Source organism: Aethalodelphis obliquidens, unplaced genomic scaffold, assembly GCF_003676395.1.
Source record: "Aethalodelphis obliquidens isolate GAN/ISIS:26980383/991018 unplaced genomic scaffold, ASM367639v1 scaffold6, whole genome shotgun sequence".
NCBI classification, from domain to species: Eukaryota; Metazoa; Chordata; class Mammalia; order Artiodactyla; family Delphinidae; genus Aethalodelphis; species Aethalodelphis obliquidens.
In genome coordinates, this window is record NW_020837950.1 from 42,506,493 (window position 1) to 42,529,118 (window position 22,626).

General features: G+C 38.5%; 1 protein-coding gene across 3 annotated transcripts in view; it reads left to right on the forward strand.

Moving 5' to 3' along the window:
• Positions 1 to 21,541, forward strand: part of GSTCD (glutathione S-transferase C-terminal domain containing) — a 128,046-nt gene extending 106,505 nt beyond the window's left edge. For 2 of the 3 annotated variants that reach the window (XM_027103426.1, XM_027103427.1), the window contains exons 9-12: positions 12,768 to 12,901; positions 15,028 to 15,058; positions 17,921 to 17,990; positions 21,229 to 21,541. In XM_027103426.1, coding sequence (XP_026959227.1) covers positions 12,768 to 12,901; positions 15,028 to 15,058; positions 17,921 to 17,990; positions 21,229 to 21,365 — 372 coding nt within the window. In that variant the 3' untranslated portion in view covers positions 21,366 to 21,541. Of the gene's footprint in view, positions 1 to 11,220; positions 11,291 to 12,767; positions 12,902 to 15,027; positions 15,059 to 17,920; positions 17,991 to 21,228 lie in introns of those variants that run through there. The other variant, XM_027103428.1, reaches the window with a different exon arrangement.
• The last annotated feature ends 1,085 nt before the right edge of the window (positions 21,542 to 22,626 follow it).

The following is a 22,626-nucleotide window of genomic DNA, read 5'->3' on the forward strand; positions in this document are numbered from 1 at the left end:
CCTTCTCCCCAAGAGAGATCAGACCCCCAAATAACAAAGAGAACAAAAACCAGAAAAATCATACTCCGTCCTTAATGAAACAGTGTTCAAGATTCTATAACTTGAACTACAATATTTGAAGATAGAAAACAGACTGAAGAAAAAATTAGTGAGTAGAGAAGAGGAAAATCAAACTTAAACGCATGGGGAGACGGAGGGTCAAGAGGGCTATCAGGAAGCAAGTCACTTTGCTCTCACAGAATCCCAGAAAATTTCAGGAATTCAGGATACCAGAAACCACAGAGGAAGGGTATAAGAAGGGGCTGGAATCATGTTTAATTAAAAATTTTATTTAGAGACCCAGATTCCCACCACTACCTTGTGTAGGCAAGTAACTATTTCCCCCAACTCCTGCAAGAGACCGGAAGTTTATTCTATGAGAGAAGTGTAATAGAGACTCCAAGTATAGGGAGAGAAGGGCGAGAATGATGTGACACCAAAAATAAGAACTAAGTGCCCTTAATTCCAGAATTCCTTCAGAACCTAGAATCATCTCCTCAATCAGAGATTAAAAGAGCCTCCTTTATAGAATCAGAACTATCCCCAGAGAAAATACTATAGCTGTAATTTAAAAAAAAAAAAAAAAAGCCAACTGGCCACCTGGTCACCCAATCACTAAGGAAGCCCACCTTCAAGCCTTTCATTCAGACTTCTGATCAACTTTTTAATGATTCACTCTTATATGAACTGACAGCCAAGGAATATCAAAACGTGGAAAACTTCCAAAATAGAAAACTTCCAAAATAGAAGCCCACCTTCAAGCCTTTCATTCAGACTTCCAATCAACTTTTTAGTGATTCACTCTTATATGAACTGACAGCCAAGGGATAACAAAACGTGGAAAACTTCCAAAATAGAAGAGACCAAAGCAACAAACACAATGAAAGGAGAGATCAGAAAAGATGTTGCATAATGAAACAGGGATAGAATGAAAAAGAAAAGCCATCAGAGAACAAGAACCATCAGAGAACAAGAAAGAACTTCTAAACACGTGTTAGCCAAAATAAAAAGCAAGTAGAAAATCTAAAAGATGAAGTGTAGGACATCATCTGAAAAAAACAGGACAAAAAAAAAAAAAGAGAGATAGGAGCTGAAAGAAGCATTTTTTTTTTCAAATAGAGATTTAGTCCATGAATCCAATACCTCAATATTCTCAATAATAGGAGAACCAGAAAGAGAAAACAGATAAAACGGTGGGGAGGAAAATATCAAATAACTAATATAAGAAAATGTGTCAGGATGTGTTTCTCTTGACTGAAAAAGCCCGCTTAAAAAATGACCTAGGGGCTTCCCTGGTGGTGCGGTGGTTGAGAGTCCACTGTAGGGATGCAGGGGATGCGGGTTCGTGCCCCGGTGTGAGAAAGTCCCACATGCCGCGGAGCGGCTAGGCCTGTGAGCCATGGCCGCTGAGCCTGCGCGTCTGGAGCCTGTGCTCCCCAGCGGGAGAGGGCACAACAGTGAGAGGCCTGCGTTCCGCAAAAAACAAACAAACAAAAAAGACATAAAGCAATGCACATTGTTATAGGAGAAAAGCATTAAAAAATTTTTTAAATGGAGAAGTGTTGTGGTAAAAAGAAGTTCCTAACAGCTTCCAAAGAGAAAAAAGAAAAGAGGTTGCATAGAGAAATTCTGGAATCAAAATGCCGTCACACTTCTCAATAGCAACATGGAAAGCTAGAAGACAGTGAAGCAATGCCTTCAAAATTCTAAAGGAAAGTTTCCAACCTAAAATTTTATGCCTGACCAATCAATCAATCTTGTATGAAAGTAATAAAGAAAATGTCAAGGTCTCAAGAAAATGTGCATCAGGAAACTATGTAAAAGAGTGCTTCAGGGCTTCCCTGGCGGCGCAATGGTTGAGAGTCCGCCTGCCGATGCAGGGGACGCGGGTTCGTGCCCCGGTCCGGGAAGATCCCACATGCCGCAGAGCGCCTGGGCCCGTGAGCCATGGCCGCTGAGCCTGCGCATCCGGAGCCTGTGCTCCGCAGCGGGAGAGGCCACAGCAGTGAGAGGCTCGTGTGCCGCAAAGAAAAAAAAAAAAAAAAAAAAAAAAAAAAGAGGTGCTTCACTAAAATAAGAGAGTAGGGCTTCCCTGGTGCCACAGTGGTTAAGAATCCGCCTGCCAATGCAGGGGACACGGGTTCGAGCCCCGGTCCGGGAAGATCCCACATGCTGTGGAGCAACTAAGCCCATGTGCCACAAATACTGAGCCTGTGCTCTAGAGTCCGTGAGCCACAACTACTGAGCCCACACGCCACAACTACTGAAGCCCACGTGCCTAGAGCCGGTGCTCCGCAACAAGAGAAGCCACCGCAATGAAAGGGCTGCTCACTGCAAGGAAGAGTAGCCCCCACTCGCCGCAACTAGACAAGCCCGCGTGCAGCAACAAAGACCCAACGCAGCCAAAAATAACTAAATAAATAAATAAATTTAAAATAAAAATAAGAGAGTAGGTAATAAAAAGAAATAAGTTGTATCTAATCAGGAGTGGGTGAAGAGAGTTCTTGGTATGATGGCAAAGGGAAGTCACAGGACCAGACAGAGCTAGGTAGCAGGCAAAGAAAGCAGTGAGTCCATGTTTTAATAAAAGGTCAGGAGGCCCAGGAAAGATGTCTTCAGGAAAAAAAAAAAATGGAGCTGGCCAATAATTTGACAGTTTTCACACAGTGAAAAATTTTACCATAGAGCATTTTACAGAACTGCTGTGCAGGAAAAGTCTTGGATGTTAAAAAAAAAAAAAAAATCATACATCACAGTTAGTTTTGATTTGAAAGAGCAATATACATTGATTATATAGAAAAACAGAGATGGATTTCAGGAAAGAAAACCAATGAGTTGAAAAGCATTAGCTTTGGTCACCAGATTTTTTTTCGGGGTAGAGAAGTGTGTACGGAACAAGGAACTTTTTTTGTCATTACATGCCTTTTAGCATTATTTGAGTCACTACATGCCTTTTGGCATTATTTGAATTTTAAAGCCAATTACCTATAACATAATTGCGTGAAAGTTTTTAAAGAGGAGCAACAGAAGCGCACAACTGGGACCAAGCTTTCTTCTAAGATATCTGGTTAAGAATCCTTTGAGAAGCAAAGGCTCAGAGCATGATTGGGTTGGGGCAAATTTAGAGGTCATTCAGTTCAACCTTCTCATTTCGTAAATATAAAAGTTGAAGCTCCACCTGGGGAATAGGAACATAGCAAGTTAATGTGAGAGCTGGGACTAGAATCCAGTCATTGACTTCCTGTTCACTCCCCACATCTAAAGAAAGGAGTAAATGGGAACATAGAGAATTAGAATAACTTTTGGTGTCAGAGGGATTGAATTTAAATCTTGTCTTCATCATTTGTGACCTTGGACCAGCCACTTGGCCTTTTTGTAAAATGGGAAATAACAACACCTATATGCATGGTTTGGACTAGGAAAAGGCTAATAAATGTTAAATGAATCTTTAGAAAGTAAACAAACAAAAACCCCCCAAGGACAGGATGCCTAGTACAGTCATAAATACATCTAGCACAAGCTTAGTTTGGGGAGTATGAATAAGGCATAGTCTTACTATCTTTCAAAATATGTCTTACATTAAAAATCAATACATACTCTTTACCAACATATATGTTCTTAGACTATCTGTGTATCTTTACCAACATATATGTTCTTAGACTATATGGGTATCTTTCTCAACATATATTGAGAAGAATATCAATATATCAATATCAATCAGTTTGTCTAGAATCTCGCCTTGTTTTTTAGAAGCTGCCAGTTGAAAGACATTCTGAGAGTGAGTGATGATTAATTTTGTTTATTTACCACCACATATAGCAAAGATACGTGGATTGAGGTTTCCTGGCTGTTTGGTTATGTTTCATTGGCTTACATCATAGGATGTGTTATAGTTAAAACTTTTATGACATATAGATTAATTGAAGTACAAATGTGAAGGAAAGGTCCTTAATTTATAGTCCATGAATTCTGCAGCATTTATTTGGATCAAAAATATTTACATTTACTTTGGAATATGCATTACCTTGGCCAATAGATAAGTTTACAATTCAATTTTTATCCTTTGTTAGAATTCAGTGTATGTACAGAGAACCACAATACCGAATTTTGGGGGTCAGTCAGTGAAACACTTGTTTGCTATGTTGTCAGCGAACCATTGATTAAATATGGGTGTTTTTCCCCCAGCACGTTAACCTTTATTAGATACTCATAGTTTATGTCTTGATACTCTTTCTACAGTTGTCAGATCTATCGGTGTGTATATTAATAGATCTATCTCTCCACTGTATATTAGATTACAAACTCTCTGGGTCAGATGCTTTAAATGTAATTAGAAATTCGATTTCATACCAGTTTCTGTAGATAGGAATGGTTTAAGAAAAAAATTTAGATGTATTTCTCTTTGTCCTTTCCTTTCTTTGTCACTTCCTTTATGTGTAACCAACACATATCCCATTCCTTCTTCTCTTAAATCAGTGGTGAACCTAAGAGTGATACCCAGAAATTCTTCATTAAAAAAGATGGTCTCTAAGGTTCCTTCCAGCTCTAAGTATGTTGGTCAGAGAAGGCATAGCATGATGTAATGGAAAACCTGTGAGCTTTGGAGTCTGACCTGGATTCAGAGTTCATCTGGAATGTTTGCTGGCTAGGTGATCTTGTCATGTTATTACAAGAGATAATAAGAGCTATTTAAAGTATTAAAAAAATTTTTTTAAAGAATTAAATGATTAAATCAAGAAAAAATCTATGTAAAGATTTGACATCTAGCAGACACTGCATACATGCTAGTCCCCTGTGGTGTTGTAATTCCAGAAGATAGTAGGACCAATGAGATGAATAAAATGAGAGGAAGTATACAATAGTCCGCCCATATCTATGCTTTTGCTTTCCTCTGTTTCAGTTACCTTTGGTCTGTCATGGTCCGAAAATATTAAATGGAAAATTCCAAAAAGAAACAATTCATAAGTTTGAAATTGTACACTCTCCTCCAACCAGCCCGGGACATGAATCATCCCTTTGTCCAGGGTTTCCATGCTGTATACCCTCTCCCCCTGCCAGCCACCACCCACACCCCCAGCATAGGAACAAGCATAGTATAGTTGATTGACCCTTGAACTACATGGGTTTGAACTGCATGGGTCCACTTGTTTTTTTCAGTAAATATATACTACAGTACTACATGAGCTGTGGTTGGTTGAATCCACAGGTGCAGAACCATGGATAAGGAGGGCCAACTCTAAAGTTTTACTCAGGGCTTCCCTGGTGGCGCAGTGGTTGAGAGTCCGCCTGCCGATGCAGGGGACACGGGTTCGTGCCCCGGTCCCGGAAGATCCCACATACCGCGGAGCAGCTGGGCCCGTGAGCCATGGCCGCTGAGCCTGCGCGTCCGGAGCCTGTGCTCCGCAACGGGAGAGGCCACAACAGTGAGAGGCCCGCATACCAAAAAAAAAAAAAAAATTATAAAGTTTTACTCAGATTTTTGGCTGCGTGGGGCAGGGGATTTGGGGGAGAGGTCAAAGCCCCTAAACTCCGCATTGGTTAAGGGTCAACAGTATTTATAGAGTTCGGTACTATCCCTGGTTTCAGGCATCCACTGGGGGTCTTAGAACATATCCCCTGTGGCTAAGGGGGGGCTACTGTATTTGCATAGAGTAGTTAGCTAGGCTGGAAGACTCCAAACTGTCTGAGTTGGGGTCCTTAATTTGTTGTGTCACCTGGAACAAGTTACTTGACTTCTCTGGGCTTCAATTTCCTCATCTTAAAACAGTACCTACTTTAAGATATTTGTACATCCATGTTCATAGCAGCAGTGTTCGCAATAGCTGAGGTGGAAGCAACCCAAATGTCCATGGATGGATAATGAATGATGAATAGGTAAACAAAATGTGGTACATATATATACAGTTGTCCCTTGGTATCCATGGGGGATTGGTTTCAGGACCCCCTCATATGCCAAAGTCCGAGGATGCTCAAGTCCCTTATAAAAAATGGCATAGCATCTGCATATAACCTACACACATTCTTTCATATATTGATACCTTAAATAATCTCTAGATTACTTATAATACCTAATAGAATGTAAATGTTATGTAAATAGTTGTAGGTACAATGTAAATGCTATGTAAATAGTGGCTGGTGCGTGGCAAATTGAAGTTTTGCGTTTGGGGAACTTTCCGGAATTTTTTTTTAATATCTTCAGTTCGAGGTTGACTGATCTGCAGATGTGAGACCTGCAGATATGAAGGGATGAGTGTATACAATGGAATATTATTAAGAAGTCCTATCAAATGCTACAACATGGATGAGACTTGAGGACATTATACCAAATGAAATAAGCCAGTCACAAAAAGCCAAATACTGTATGATTCCATTATATGAAGTATCTAAGGTGGTCACATGCATAGAAACAGAAAGTAGAATAGTGGTTACCAGGGACTGGAGGGAGGGAGGGAGAAAAGGGAAGTTGTTGTTCAATGGGTATAGAGTTTCAGTTTTGCAAGATGAAAAAATTCTGAAGGTCTGTTTCACAATGATGTGAATATACTTAACACTATTGGGCTGTTCACTTACAGTGGTTAAGATGGTAAATTTTATGTTCTCTGTTTTTTTACCACAATAAAATAGGTAGAAAAAATAAATAAATATAGTACCTACTTCATAGGATTGTGCATTAAACAAGTAAATCCATGTAAAGCAGTTAGAATAAGCACTTAGCATTACTCAGCAATGTTAAATCTATATTATTATTATTAGCATTATTATCAGTGTCACTCCATGCTTCAGGAACGTGCTTTCTGCTGTTTGCTGCTGTGCTTCTTGCTCCTTTGCTTTTGGAATTCCTTTCTATCCTACAAGGCCCTCCTCAAACACCACCTCCTCCAGTTCACCATCCCTGATTTTTCCCCATCTGAATATCCCACTCCCTCCTTTGATGTTTCTATTTGTACTTTTTTAATGGCACTTAATGCATTCTGTCTTGTATAATACAGGTTTGGGTACTACTTGGATGCTGTTGGTGTGTAGTGTTTTACTCTTCTTTGTATCCCCTGTGAGTCACACATGTTAGCACATGAAATAACCAGAACTTTGTGAGTTGCTTAAACGTATGCAGTTTGCACTTGAGTTAATTAATGTATTACGTGATTTGGATTAAGTTGTCACTGTTGACAGAGCATCAGAAAGGGATCATAGTTTTGACCTTTGTATTCCAAGCCACTACCATAATACTGATATATAGGAAATGCCCAGTGATTGCTGAGTGAATTAATGAATGAACCGATTAATGAATCAATGAATTGTGCAGTTTCTAGAACTATTAATAATTATAGACCTTTAATGATCAATAAGAAAGAATAACAAATTCCCAACAAAATCACTCAACTTCATGTTGCTGCAGAAGCTCTCCATGCCACTTGTCTCATGATTTTTTTTTGTGTGTAGTTATTTTACTAAGGATTGAAATAAGATACAAAGATGGAAATGGTTGATGTGAATCTTAAGGCTTAATATCTATAGGTTTTCATCTGCATTCATTTTCTATTTCTGCTGTAGCAAATTACCACAAATTTGGCAGCTTAAAAATAACATATATTATCTCAACATAGAACAAATGTTATCTTAAAATAACATATATTATTTCTGTAGGTCAGAAATCTGGGTGGACTCAACTAGTTTGTCTGCACCAGGTGTCATTAGGTCAAAATCAGCTGTTGACTTGGTTCGGCTCTTATCTGAAGTCTCTGAGGGAGTGGTCCCGGGACTGTTCAAGTTGTTGGTAGAATTCAGCTCCACACAGTTATAAGACTAAGGTTCCTGTTCCCTTGCTGAGTCAGACGGGAGTCGTTCTCAGGTTCTACAGCTACCCACACTCCCTGTCTCATGGCCTCCTTCACCATGAAAGCCAGTAATGGTGGGTCAAGTCCTTCTCTCTGACTTTTCTTTCTATTTCATCTCTTGTTTCCTGCCTGAGAAAGTTACTTTTTTTTTTTTTTAAGAAGATGTTGGGGGTAGGAGTTTATTAATTAATTAATTAATTTTTGCTGTGTTGGGTCTTCGTTTCTGTGTGAGGGCTTTCTCTAGTTGTGGCAAGTGGGGGCCACTCTTCATGGCGGTGCGCGGGCCTCTCACTATCGCCTCTCTTGTTGCGGAGCACAGGCTCCAGACGCGCAGGCTCAGTAGTTGTGGCTCACGGGCCTAGTTGCTCCACGGCATGTGAGATCCTCCCAGACCAGGGCTCAAACCCGTGTCCCCTGCAATAGCAGGCAGATTCTCAACCACTGGGCCACCAGGGAAGCCCAAAAGTTCTTTACTTTTAAGGCCTCACATAATTAGATTGAGCCCACCCATGTAATCCAAAATAATCTTGTTATTTTAAGGTCTTTAATCTTAATTACATTTGCAAAAATTTCTTGCCATGTTGACGGATTCCAGGTATTAGGATGTGAACATCTTTAGGAGATCATTCTGCCTACCATACCATCCCTGTCTCGTTTTTTTGCAATTTATTTGTTTACATAACCATGTCATTTGTCCTTTAGAGTTTCCCGCAGTGTGGATTTTGCTGATTTCATCCCCCTGGTTTTGTTTCACGTACTACCCTGTTCCCTGTATTGCCTAGAGATTGCTACTTAGGTCTAGATTGTAGAGACATAATCAGATCCAGGTTCACTTTTGGGATAAGACTACATCACAGGTGGTGGTATACTCTATCAGTAGGCCCATGTCTGGTTGTCTCTTGTATAATGTGAGCAGCATTCATGGTCATTGCCCCAGCTCATTATTTCAATAAGGATTGCAAATTGCTGACAGTCTTCTATTTTAATATTCTGCCTCATTTACTTTCCTTGATCAACTATTTGGTTACACTGAGGTACAGTTCACATAGGAAAGGCCAGAGAAAACTTTATTATTTTTCTGTATTTTCCAGTTTTCAAAGTGAATTGGTTATATGCCAGATGTGACCAGTTAGGCTTTTTTTTTTTTTGGTATAATTATTATTGACTCTCCAATTTAATATTTGAAATACTTCAGTCCATTGATGTTACAGTTCTCATTGATGCTTAGATATTCCCATTGGCTCCTGAGTGTTTTTGACAAGGCTTCAATGGTATCTGATAGCATCCATGCTTTCAGTATAACAAGACGTTCCAGCTCATCTTGTATATTTCCTGCCTCATGTCTGACATCAGCTATGTCTCCATGGAGCTCAAAATTCTTTTAAGAGCTGATGCTATTATTTACCACAGTGTAGGTACTCGGGATGGTCATTGCTACTGGTTTGGTCTTTGTTTCTAGGCTTTTCAGTCATCTGAACTAGGCAATACCTTTTATTTATTTATTTATTTATTTATTTATTAAACAAAATCTTCATGGGTTCGTACTGATACTTCCAACTTAAATTCAGCACTGTGGGATTTTAACCTAACCTCACTTGTCTATCTCTTATATTTTCTTCTATGCTATAAAAAATTCTGTTTCCTAATGACATAGCATGTTTCTTGTTTTATCCCATAATATGCACATTAGAGTTCTAAAACAACAAACAGTAACAATGATTACTGAAAATAGTTTTGAGAATTTTTAAACGTTATTTTTTATGCAATAGCATCTTCCATAGCCATGTATATTCTTCATTCCTTTTTATAGCTGCAGAGTACTCCATTACATTTATTCTACCAGTGCTCTGTCAGTGGGAAATTGGCTTGTTTCCATTTTGTTGTTATTTCAAATATTACTTCAGTGAATAAATCTTTTTATATGATTGTCAGTGTGTCCACTGGATAGATTTTATTACAAGTGAAAGCACGAATTACACATAATTTTGCTGAATATTGCTAAGTTCTTCCTCCAAAGGGTTGTGACATTTTTGTATTCCCACCAGCAATATAAGATGGTATCTGTTTCCTTACAGTCTGGCTGATAGACTGTTATCAAATTTTAGGATTTTTGCCACAGTAATAGGTGATCATTAGATAATTATCTGAGTATAATTTCAATAATTATTTCTCTTATTTTGAACAATATTGAACAACTTTGGTTTATGGCCTATTTGCATACTATTGTTCATGAACTGTCCAAATCTTTTGCCCATTTTACTATGAGATTATTAGGCTTTTTCTTTATATTTAAAAGCTTGTTATATATTAAGGATATTAACCTTTTGTGCTATAAATTGCAAATCTTTTTCTCTCTTTATCATTTGTCTTTTTACATATAATTTTTGGGTTTTGTCATTTGAAAGGTTTTTTTTTTTCATTTTTACTTTGATGTACTTATTAACCTTACCCCTTATTATATGTGGACTTTCAGACATAGTTAGGAAATTATTTCCCACTCCCCTAGGTTATGGAGAAATTTACTTATGTCTTTTTATCTGTTAATTTGTTTTGCATGTTAAATCTCTAACCCATTTGAAATTTATGTGTGGTGAGAGGAAAGGATCTAATTGTATTTTTATAGAGCTATCAGGTTAACCCAACGTCACTTATTAAAAAGTCCATCTTGTCCCCAGTGGTTTGAAGTGCCACCTTTGATGCATGTTAAATTTTTGTATTCATATGGTTCCATTGATCTATATCATTATTTGCCTGTTTTTTGTTTGTTTTGCGGTACGCGGGCCTCTCACTGTCGTGGCCTCTCCCGTTGCGGAGCACAGGCTCCGGAAGCGCAGGCTCAGCGGCCATGGCTCGCGGGCCCAGCCACTCCGCGGCATGTGGGATCTTCCCGGACCGGGGCACGAACCCGTGTCCGCTGCATCGGCAGGCAGACTCTCAACCATTGGGCCACCAGGGAAGCCCTATTTGCCTGTTTTTTTCTGACCTGCGTTTGATGGCATGGAAATTAGGAGCAAGTGATGCAATAAAACCTTTTAGACCTAATAAAATCCATCATGTAAATAGTTCTTAGAATTAGTTGTTTTGTTTAAGTGAGGGAAATAAACTCACTCTTTAGCATGTAGCAAAAGGAATGTGAACCTAAGTAAAGGGAGATTTATAAAAATAAATTGTCGAAACTTTTCTTTAAGAGAGTTTCATGGGGAAGGAGCCTGATGTGATTAACACTTGAGGTCAGGCTCTGGGTCAGGATCCCACCCGTCAGGAGCTGCTATGTTGTGAGCATATTCTTCATTTCCCCGAGCTTTAGTTTCCTCACTTCTCAGATGGAGATAATAAAATCTTTCAGGGCTGTTGTGAGCACAGAAGGATCTGCGCACCGTCACCCAGCATAGCTGCCAACACATAAAGGGCACTAGGTGAGTGTTGGATCTCTTCTCTCTCCCTCCAGGGAAAAATGCATCTATAATTTTTACTATGAGGTTTTCTCCAGCTACTCACGAAAATAAGAACTAGCCCGATTTTTACCCTGCAAAGCTGGTTAAATAAAGGGGCAGATGAGAAACCAAGATTCTTTAATTCTCCAGTAGTTGGTGCTGCCTTCACTGGACGGCAGCCTGCCTAGGCTCTTTTTTCACGGTGGGGCAGGAAGGGAGGTTGACAGCAACCATAGGGATTGTTGACTTCTATGGAGGTGATGGACGCCTGGTAGGAGGGGAGAATTCAGGAACAGGGTTGCGAGCAGAGAGCTTGCTTTCCTCTTCTCAGTACAACTTTGTTTTTGGTTTTCCAGTTCAAAAGGGGAATCTGACTTATACTTAACATCCAGAAATTTCCAGAAAATCTCTTTGTCTTTACCCTAAAAGTGCCTCCTTACCCTGAAGTTGAGAGATTTGTGTCTAGAAAGAACAATTATTATCCAGTACAATTTGCCTCTGTTCAGAATGAAATGGAGATCTGAGCATTTTTCTGACAAAATGCTTCATCTTTCAAGATCCCTACATCTGATTTTCTTTCAGGGTTCTAGTTTTCCTTATTTAGCCTAATAATTTTCACAATTGTCTACTTTAGATTGTAAAACAGTATAGATATATTTAAGGGATTTGTTCCAAAAACATGTTTTAAAATCATTTTAAAGTTATTTTTCTTTTCATGAATTATTGATGCGCTAATCATGACTTCAATCCGTAATGTTTTTCCTTTTTAAATAAACCCATTAAAAATATTTCATACAGTTCATCATTCAGTGTTAAGAATTGTAATTATATGAATATGAACAGGTGCTACATAAATATGATTTGATCAGTTTTAGACAACACTGATTAGAGTCTATTCAGACAGCATTTGAAATACTGTTTTCACGTACACTTCTATTAAATCTTTGCAACAGCATTGTCAGTATTATTAACCATAGTTTATGGTTGAGGAGACTGAGGCCCAAAGAAGTTCAATTTTAAGCAGCCCAGGATCACACAGCCAATTGCAGTTCTGGACTAGAAATTCTGATTCCAATGTAGAGTTCTTGCCACAATGCTACAGCTGAACTGAATTTTCAATCAGCAAGAGCATTAGTTTAAACATGCATACATATTGAATTCTCCGTATTTAACATGACATCAGATTTTCCATTGAATGAATCCTGTGCTTCATTACAAATGTTCCATTTGTAATCTTGCAACCTCTTGCTTAATTTTCTTAATTAATATGAATAGCTAATTAGTCCTTTGGTATGTCCAAATGAGAACTATTTAAACTACTATGAAATAATATTCTGGTAACTTGAAACCTCTTAAGGAACAGTCCTCACAAAAGGTTTTGTTTTTTTTTTTTAATGGCACAAAGTAGCACTCTTAGTTGAAAAAGAACTTAGTGCTGAGGTCTGGTTTTGTTTTCCAGGTGGCGTTGCATGCTTGTGGAGTGGCAACAGACATGGTGATTGAGCAGTGCATCAAAACACGGGCTTCCTTTGTCACGTGCCCTTGCTGTTATGGTTTCATTCAGAACACCTCAAAGTTTAATTTTCCAAAAAGGTGAAATCTTGTATTCTGCCAAAGGCACCAATATGGGTATTAAATTGGTACACAAAACTCATTTGGTATAAAGTTGCAAGGAGGTTTCAGTTTTGAGCTCATTTCCTTTTTCCACAATGGCAAGTATTGTTTATAAGCTGTATAAGGAAGAGAGGATCTCCTCCATGTCTGCCCTTGATTTTTTTCTCCTAAATCCAGCTCTTGCTGAAATTTAGAAGCGAGTGTATCCAGGAGTCAGCTGACTGGAAGTCTGCCAGCTTCAGCACTTCTCTGTGTACTTCTAAATGGAAATCATCACCTGTGAGAGGCAGTAGAGTGTAGTGGTTAAGTGCTTAGGACCTGGAAGTATTCCACCTGGATGCAAGTATTGACTCCTCATGCTTTTTTTTTTTTTTGCGGTACGCGGGCCTCTCACTGTTGTGGCCTCTCCCGCTGCGGAGCACAGGCTCCGGACGCGCAGGCTCAGCGGCCATGGCTCACGGGCCCAGCCACTCCGCGGCACGTGGGATCTTCCCGGACCGGGGCACGAACCCGTGTCCCCTGCATCGGCAGGCAGACTCTCAACCACTGCGCTACCAGGGAAGTCCAACTCCTCATGCTTTTGTAAACTGTTTCACCTCAGGCAATCTACTCAAACTCTTTTTGCCTACATTTTCTCATCTACAAAAGGGGGATTATAATAGTAACTACCTCAAGGTTTTTATGAGAATTGAATGATATATATGTTAATCACTTAGAAGTGGCACAGAGTAAGCACTCCATAAATGTGAGCTGTTGCTAACTACAGTAGTAACAGTAGTAGTTTTAAATTCTGCCCACGAGTGGTGGTGGTTAACCTGCAAGCTCAATGGCCATTTTTACAGTCCTCCTTATCCCACATAGAAAAGGGAGACATTTTAATTCTCACCACTTTAACTAAACCTAGTGGAGGGCCATTCTTGGTGTTTATGACATTTCACTCTGACTTATAGTTACGGAGAATCCAGCTGATCATTTTAATTATAGGAGAGATTAAATATGCTAGTTTTGGAAAGTATCCTATCGTGTCAAAAAAGACTTCTTGATCATTTTCATCATAGCTTTTTAGAAACCTTCGAAATTTCCATTTGAATTTGTACTTAAGAGCTTCTAAGTAATTTAAAGTAAAAATAATAGCCTTCTTTTTCTTTATTTCATTATTTTGTTGTTTCCTATAATTTGCAACTGTTGAGAGAAGAACCAAGGATCTATGGAAAAGCAAAAAATAAAATATAATTTGAGGGTTATTCAATACTTGAAACTTTATTTTATTCTAAATCTATACAGATAAAATGTGTAGTTTAAACCCATCAAGAAATTTGTAAGTCTAGCACTATAAAGATTCTTAAGAATGGTAATTTGAGTTGTTCAGCCTGCAATCTCACTTAACTGATTGTAAAGCCTCAATTTAGGGACTGTCAACTTTTTCACATCTCTGTAGATTTACTGATATTTGCCCCCTTTGTCATTAGAGGTCAACTCCCAGGTCACTAGCCCTTTGCCCTCATCACCCTAGGGCCAGGTGCCAGACAACTAAGGATAGCCCCTATGCTTCAGAACCTACTGACATTGTTCCAGCCGGCCAGTCCTAAGCTTGATCACTCTGCCCTGCCATTCCTGGAATACGTAATAAAGGCTATTGACCGTGTTTTACCCCATTGTCTCTGCCTCCTGATCAACCAGGTGCTTCCCCATGTGACCCTGGATGACATGGCTGGCCCCCTCTTCTTGGGAACTCTGAATAACTTGCTTTGCAGTGGCAGTCCTCTCCTGATTTGTTGGCCTCACCGCACCTGAATAACAATAAAACCTACATTTTTAAAGTGCCTGCATCTGTGTGTACCCATGTGGGGAAGAGAAAAAAGTTATACTTCTCTACTAGTGTAAACAATCTTTGAAAGAAATTCTTTAAAATTCATTACATACCGATGGTATACTTTTGTCTTTTTATAAAGATATTTCAAACTGGCATAGTTTTTAGTTCAGGACAGTATTATATACTCTTCAGATAAAATACCTATTTTTGTTTATAATTTAATTTCAAGACTATTTCTACTCTTAATCTTTGGTATTTAAAATGAGTGATTCTTTTCTCTTTTCTATTTCAGTGAACAATTCAAGAAAACTTTATCATACAAGGTAACTTTAAAAAGATCTAGATGTTTTCCTCACATACTTTTCATTGCTTCTTTATTTTCCCTCTCAAATTTGTAATGGAGTATATAATCTATAGTTATACTTGAATTGCTCATGAACATCTAATACGGATTTTTTTTCTTGTTGGCAAATCAAGATTAATCTTCAAGTAGTTGACAAGATTTGTGAAAGGTCCGAGAGTTTACCCGACTCACCAGCTAACAAGTTAGCCTGCCACAGTTTCATGGATGCTGGCAGAAGATAGGAAACTCCTGAGTCAGAGACAAAGGATAGAATTGCTCACAGCAGTAGGAGTAGCCAGACTATCATCATTTTTACACTGACTCTCTGAGGCCCAGTTCCCACAGGGCAGCACAAACAGGGCTAGCGGACACCTACATATATACAGTGAGTTGCATTATAGGGGAGGAAACCTGAGTTTAGGAAACTCAAATGTTTTACGATGTAGTCTTTAAGTAAGCATGCCTCCCCTTTTCTCTAGAGGGAGACACTGTATAGCTTCCAAGGCCGTTCACTATACAAATGTCTTTGAAAAGATAATCTGGAACAGAGGTGAATTTTTCTGTAAAAGGTAAGATAGTAAATAGTTTAGGCTTTGCTAGCCACTTGCAAATCTCCCACATACTCTACATTGTCCTTGTCATTGTTTTTATTGGTTTACAACCCTTTAAAAATGTAAAAGCCATTCTTAACTTTCAAGCCATACAAAAACAGTTCATAGGCTAGATTTGGGTTGCCAGCCCCTGGTCTGGAACAAAGACAGTGCCTCTGCTTATAAGATGTGAAGAAACACAAGAGACCCACAGAGAATTGTCTTCCAGCGGTAGTCAGAACATTACATAGTTTTGAGACCCACAGAGAATTGTCTTCCAGCGGTAGTCAGAACATTACATAGTTTTGTGTCACCAGTCTGAGCAAAAAATAAATAAACAAAAACCAAAAACTAGACCTTTGTTTTTAATCTGTACTTGAGTGATGCTAGGTAAAGCAAACTCTTAAGAGGGTATATGGGGAAAACCTAGGGCAGTGAGGAGGTAGGCTGCCACAGCCTCACTGGCTGGGGAAAAAATGTAAACTTTCTAGAGTTGGGAGAGATGGGACACCCAGGCTCTTTCAGAGAGCATAAAACTCCCTGGTACCTCAGTTCATCTTTATCTCCTCTTTCTCCCACACCCCCAGAGCTGCTTGGCTACCCGCCCTTTGAGTGTCTTAGGTGTAAATGCTCTACAGAGAAGTCTTAACCTCTCGGATGCTATTGCAAGATGGTATCTCAGTATTTCTTAACCATGGTGGGTGGACTGGCAGGCAGAACTAAATGAACCTAGTGCCCGGATATCTTGAGAGTCACCTTGGAAGTATTTTTCTCCATAGTTCAGTTTAGGCAGCAAGCCTTTACTGAGTACCTACTATGTGCCTTCCCCTTTCAGAATTTAACTTCTACTGGGGAGAACACATACACAAATAATTCCAATAAAATATGATGAGACTTATCAGGACAAGGGAAACAAACCTCATCTGAGGTTGTGATTGCCTTGACATTACCTTTACTTAAAGTGAACCTTAATTTACAAACATGAGGACAAAGAGCATGCTTTTCTTCAAATTATATAATTCTAAATTCTTCAGTCTCTTTTTGCCAGTTCATGGGAGCTTAGTAAATCTTACTCATTTGAATCATTTTATTAGTATCCAACCCATTGCCACTAAATTTTATAGTGGCCATTAAAGAAGTTTTTTTTTTTTAGAGTTGAGACAAAAGTAACCCTTCTAAAAGGACCAACATCACACAATCACTTATTTAATAAGGTAATCAGAATAAACTTATTTAAAAGTTGAGACAAAAATAACCCTTCAAAAAGAACCAACACTGCAAATCACTTGTTTAATAAGGTAATCATGATAACCTTTTTAAAAGATGTAGGCCTCAAATTGAATGTAAAAAAGACCAAGGAGACAAATGATTGATCTGAGTTCAACACTGTTTGCTAAGCTAATAGGTGAGATCATTTACACACTTGGAAACTACAGCTGTTTTGAATGAACAGTTGTCACGGGAGCAGTGCAGTCATCTCAACTCTGAGTAATCACTCACCTTGGGCTACTTGCAGATAGATATAAGAGTGCAGTGCAGACTCATCACCTCTCTGTCCCTTTAAAGGCTTGTTCTTTTCATTAAATTAATCTTTCCTAAAATTGTTAAGCAGAAGCAATAATCTCCCTCCCATTCTCTCCAGTCCCCTTTACAGTCTGTCTTAAAGCACAAATAATGCACCTCCTGCAGCCTTCTGGAGTGGGAGGAGGGAGTGGGCAGCCTTCTCTCCTCTGAAGGGATGGAGGGAATGGAAGGGTCCAGCCAAGCAGAAGAGGAGCCAGCACCCTGCTGGGGATGTGGGAGAACTGCAGAGGCCACAGTAGTGATCTTCTATAGTACTTCCTTTCCTTCTCGTAGTAGAGGCAAAGCCACTTAGAATGTCTTCTTGGAGCCATGTTCCTGAGACTCAAATTTTATTCAAAGGAAAATATAAGTGACTTTTAGGTCTTTTAGTTTAACACATTATAACCACAAAATTGTAAGCATATTTTGGCTAAAAGCAGCTGGGTAAAGAGCCCTGAGGCCCTTCCATGCATCTGTTCTTAAGAACTATATCTGAAGAACAGTCTACTTGAAGGGAGAAAAAGTTATTGAGTACCATTTTCTGAAAATGTGCTTCTTTCAAAAATACTATTTGTGCAGCACTTTATGCAATTAAACAATGTAGAGTTCCAGAAAAAGGAGTTCGTTTTTTGTTTTTTAATTTTGAAGCAGATTAAAATAAAGCTACAGTCCATTGCTTTTTCTTTTAGGAACACATGATTCTATGCAGATTTGCAGATCAGACAGCTGTCCAGCTTCCACCCCAACGAAGGCTCATAGGTATGTGTTTTCACAGAGCAGCTGTTGAGTAGATTACGTACAAGATGCCTAGGAATCAATGGACCAACTCTATACGGGAAAATGGGGAACCTCTATTTTGTCCATTTATCAACAAGGCACTAAAGTTTGTTTTTCCCAGAAAAAAAAAATCTGTCTTGAAAAGGGCTCTAACTATAACAATATTTTGTCCCATTTTTGTCAACATTAATACTTTCCAATGTATTTTCAGTGTTTGTACATTGAGTAGAATTATTATGTTAAATCTTATTGTTACAAACAAACTGAAGAATCTATCAAAAGCCATAGAAGAAAATATTAAAGATGGAAAAATCAGCTATGCATGCCAAAATTGATATATTACAAAATGTATAAATAAGGATGATAATGTTTTCTTTTCAGAAAAAAGTATACTCGTATATTATTAATCATAGACCAATTTATTTGACATTTGTATTATTAAACATTACCTAACTTGGAAGAAAAATAGCATTTCAAGTTTAAGTAATGAATTTATCCAAGACTTTGCTTTAGAAAAAGTGATCACATTTGGAAGGATAATAGCAGCTAACAGCTATTGCACGTTTAAGCTCTGAGCTAAATGTCCTCCACCCATGATCTCAATAAATTCTTATAGAAATAATTATGGAGTATGTGCTGTTGTTTATATTTTATGGGTGGGAGAGCTTGCCCAGGATCCTTCAGCTGGTGGATGGTGAAGCCATACTGTAAACCCTAATTATTTGATTCCAGACATAAAACTCCATTTTTGCAATGACCCCCAGTGATAGAGTCACATCACAGGAAGGTTAGGTTCCAAAATTAGGGCTTAACATGATTAAATAAAGTCAAAACTAATCTTAAAAATTATTCAGAAAAGCCCCGCATTGGAGACCCTCATGATATAGCAGAAAACAGATTGCTGTTTCTTTGGCTCAGCAACAGGTGTAGTAATTAGCTTGCATTCAGGGACCATGTTGCATGAGAAATAGTTATCTTTAAACTGTAAACTCAAGGTCAGCATAGCAAGATAATCACAGTTGGAGAGGCATTTGAGACGTGAGTCTGAAGGAACAAGTGATTTCCTTCTTTTTCTACACCCTGGAGCATAAACATATGGAAGAAGCTTGCTCTTTCCTGCATGCAACCTCTTTCATTCTCTTTCCCTCTTCCTCCTCTTTTTCCCATTCCCAACATTTTGAGTAGTTGAATGCACAGTTGAATCTATATATAGAGAGAGGTATAATTTACGTGTGTGTGTGTGTGTATCAAGTTACATTTGCTACAGCTCCACTAGAGTCAATGAAGGCATAATTGGTGTGATGGATGGGGGTGTATATGTTGATGTTTAGGCATCAAACCAGAAGGGAGTGGCTGGGAGGGAAATTGCTAGAGTGGAGGAGGAGGACCATTTGGCAAGATCGCTGGCATGAAGGGAGGGAAAGTCAGGTTCAAAGTCACAGACCCCATGAAATGTCTACATCTATTCTTTGAACCATACTTTTGTTCTGTGAACATTTTAGGAAGCTTCCCAGACCCCGAAAGGTAGACTACCAACAACTGACTTTCAGTTGTGAAGACACTTCTTCAACATGTAAAAACATGAGACTCTTCTATGTAATGCAAAAGGAAAAATTAACTGGACTGGGGTCAAAGCCAAGGGTAAATGAGCTGCAGTGTAAACCCAGAATGGGTACTGAAGGAATGTAGAGCATCCCATTCTGACAGAGAATGTTTCATTTTTAATTGAAAGGTAGGTGTGGTGGAGGGGGGAGCATTTACAGATGTCTTAAAGGAGGAACAGTATTTTAAGGAAAAAAAGAATGTCAGCCATGCAGCTGTTGATGAAGAGGGGGCCATTTAGCCTAAATAGAATCCTAGACATCTCTTTTTATATCGTTTCTATCGCAGTTCATCCTTTTTGGCATGGGGCCTTTTAGGGGAAATGTACAACATATTTTATTTATTTATTTTTTGCGCTACGCGGGCCTCTCACAGTTGTGGCCTCTCCCGTTGCGGAGCACAGGCTCCGGACACGCAGGCTCAGCAGCCATGGCTCACGGGCCCAGCCGCTCCGCGGCATGTGGGATCTTCCCGGACCGGGGCACGAACCCGTGTCCCCTGCATCGGCAGGCGGACTCTCAACCACGGCGCCACGAGGGAAGCCCATACAACATATTTTAAATCTGAATCTTTCGTTGTCAATTTCTTACCTACTGATTTCACCTTCCACTGTTTTTGTGGGAGGATTCATCTGTCTTCCACAGAAGAACTTTTCTATTTCAGTTACGTCTTTACTTTTAAAGCTGTTTTAGCTTAGCAATTTCTGCTGTCATTCAAATAAATCATTTTAAAATAATGTATAGGAATTATTGTAATTATTGAGGAAAAAATGGAACGAATGAAGTTCTGCATAGTCAGTAACCTTTTTCCAAGAAGATGAAAACGTTTATATATTGAATTTAAAGAAATTGAAAGTGTAAAAGTAAACCTTAGCTTTGAATATATTCAACCCCAAATCAGTTTTTTTTCCTTAGCTACGTTGAATTAGAAGTTTGCATTTGCCAAAGGACACAAAATAACTGCTTTGCTTGCCAGTCAAGTTTCCTCTTTTGTTTTCCAAGATTAGAAAGAAAATTGAATTACCGCTATTTCATAAGGGTACAGGAGCTCTATTAAATTAAGATTATATTACACTCAACATTACACATCCACCTGAAATAATCAGCACACAGTTGAGAATTTTCTCAAATATTTTTCTGTTATTTCTTCATTGTCCTAAAAACTCCATGTGCAAAATGTAATATGTCTTTCAGGTATCCCTTTGTCTGGATGTTATTTTAGACATTCTTAAAGACAGATTTTTTTTTTTTTTTTTGCAATATTGCAGATAATGTATTTTCATAGGGCATGAAGAGGAAAGGTGTTAAAATGGATTTTTAACCAAAGTGGGAAATGGAATCTGTAGTTTTTATTTGAGATTTATTTATAAGTACATTTTAAAAGGTTAACATTCTTTAAATTACTAGCAGAAACAAATCTGTGAAATGTCCTATATTTGTAATTGTCTTCTGTCCATACTGATCAAGAATTAAATTGAAAGAGACGGAACAGGACTTGGGGGCAAACATCATTTTGCATAGTACTCGTAGATTTTGTCATTGTAGAGAGTCCCTTAAACAAATTGAAGCTGCACTGTTAGCTGAAGGGTGTCTCATGTTACCATTTTACTGTATTTCAGGAAAACAGTGCATGTTCCTGGTGGATCTGGATCGAGCAAGAGCTGCAGAAGAACGTGGCTACTCCATTCAAGTGATGTCCATGGAACCAGAGAGCTGCTCTCCCAAAAATAACATGATTGTGGGAGTCCCCATTTAGAATGAGATATTCCACGTTTGATGTTTTGCCATCCGTCTCTGTGATGAAAGCCCAGTGGCATTCAGGAGGGTCTTGGAATAACTAGGAAACAGCATTAGCCATCTTGAACCTATTGTGCTCAGGGAAGAACACAGCAGGAAAGTCTTGGAGGAAGGCTGCCTGCAAAGCATCACAAATGCTCTTGTAATTGTGATTAAAAGACTGCTGGTTTTCATAGTGAGAATCCCTAGAAGTCTCAGCTGCCAGCAGAGTGATACTCATGAGAGGAGTTTCCATTACTGGAATAACGATTTCTTTCTCAGTTCACAGCTTTTCTGATCTTGCCAGTGTGGGGTTCAGTTCAAAAGAATGTACTTGCAGCCTTAAAACCATTTAGAGATTCAAGTGGAGACCAAAACTAGACTCAGTGGGGTTTGTTTGTTTGTTTTTTTATATTTTTAACAATTGTAGTTTTTAAATAATTTTTTCAAAAATCTAGTCAGATAGTTACAGTGTGCTTATATTTTTAAGCCGGGGTGAGTTGGACTTATATATCATTTCATATACTCCTTTTAAACATATTTCTCATAAATTACCAAATAAGATCATTGCTGGTTCAAACATTTTATATGAAGATTTTAAGTAATTTCAGTAAATTTCCCATTACAGGAACATGTAATTTGGACTTAAATTCTAACTAATCAGTAAATACATTGATTTATTAATTCAAGTCAATAAATAATTGTTACAGATCCATTATTTTCAAGATCCTGACCTAAATTCGTCTAAGGATACAAAGATGAGTTGCAACAGACACAGTGCCTTGCCTGTAGAAGTAAATCATGTACAAGAGAAAGGTTCATGAATTAGTTAAGTTCTTTACATCATAATATAATGTATGGTCACAGGATGTGTTTTTCAGATACCAATCTTTTTTTTTTTTTTTTTTTGGTAAAACGTACTCAGTATAAATCGCAGGTGGAAGGAGTTGAGTATGGAAGCTTATTTGAGTAGTTCTCTCCACCCAAATTGTCCTTATTCCACCATCCAAAGTTTTTAAAACCAGATGGCAGGTCTTTTCTCACATGCTGGTAATTATTTTTTACATGTCCTGGGTTATTCCACTTGAGCTGAGATTTATTTCATCGATTTTGATGTTTTCAACCCCCCGTATGACACATATCATGATGAGAAAGGGCTTTAATAAATAACTCTTTCGTCACTGTGGATTAAAATACAGGAATAATTTATAAAGGGTATGGGGGTTTGAACTCTTGCTTTC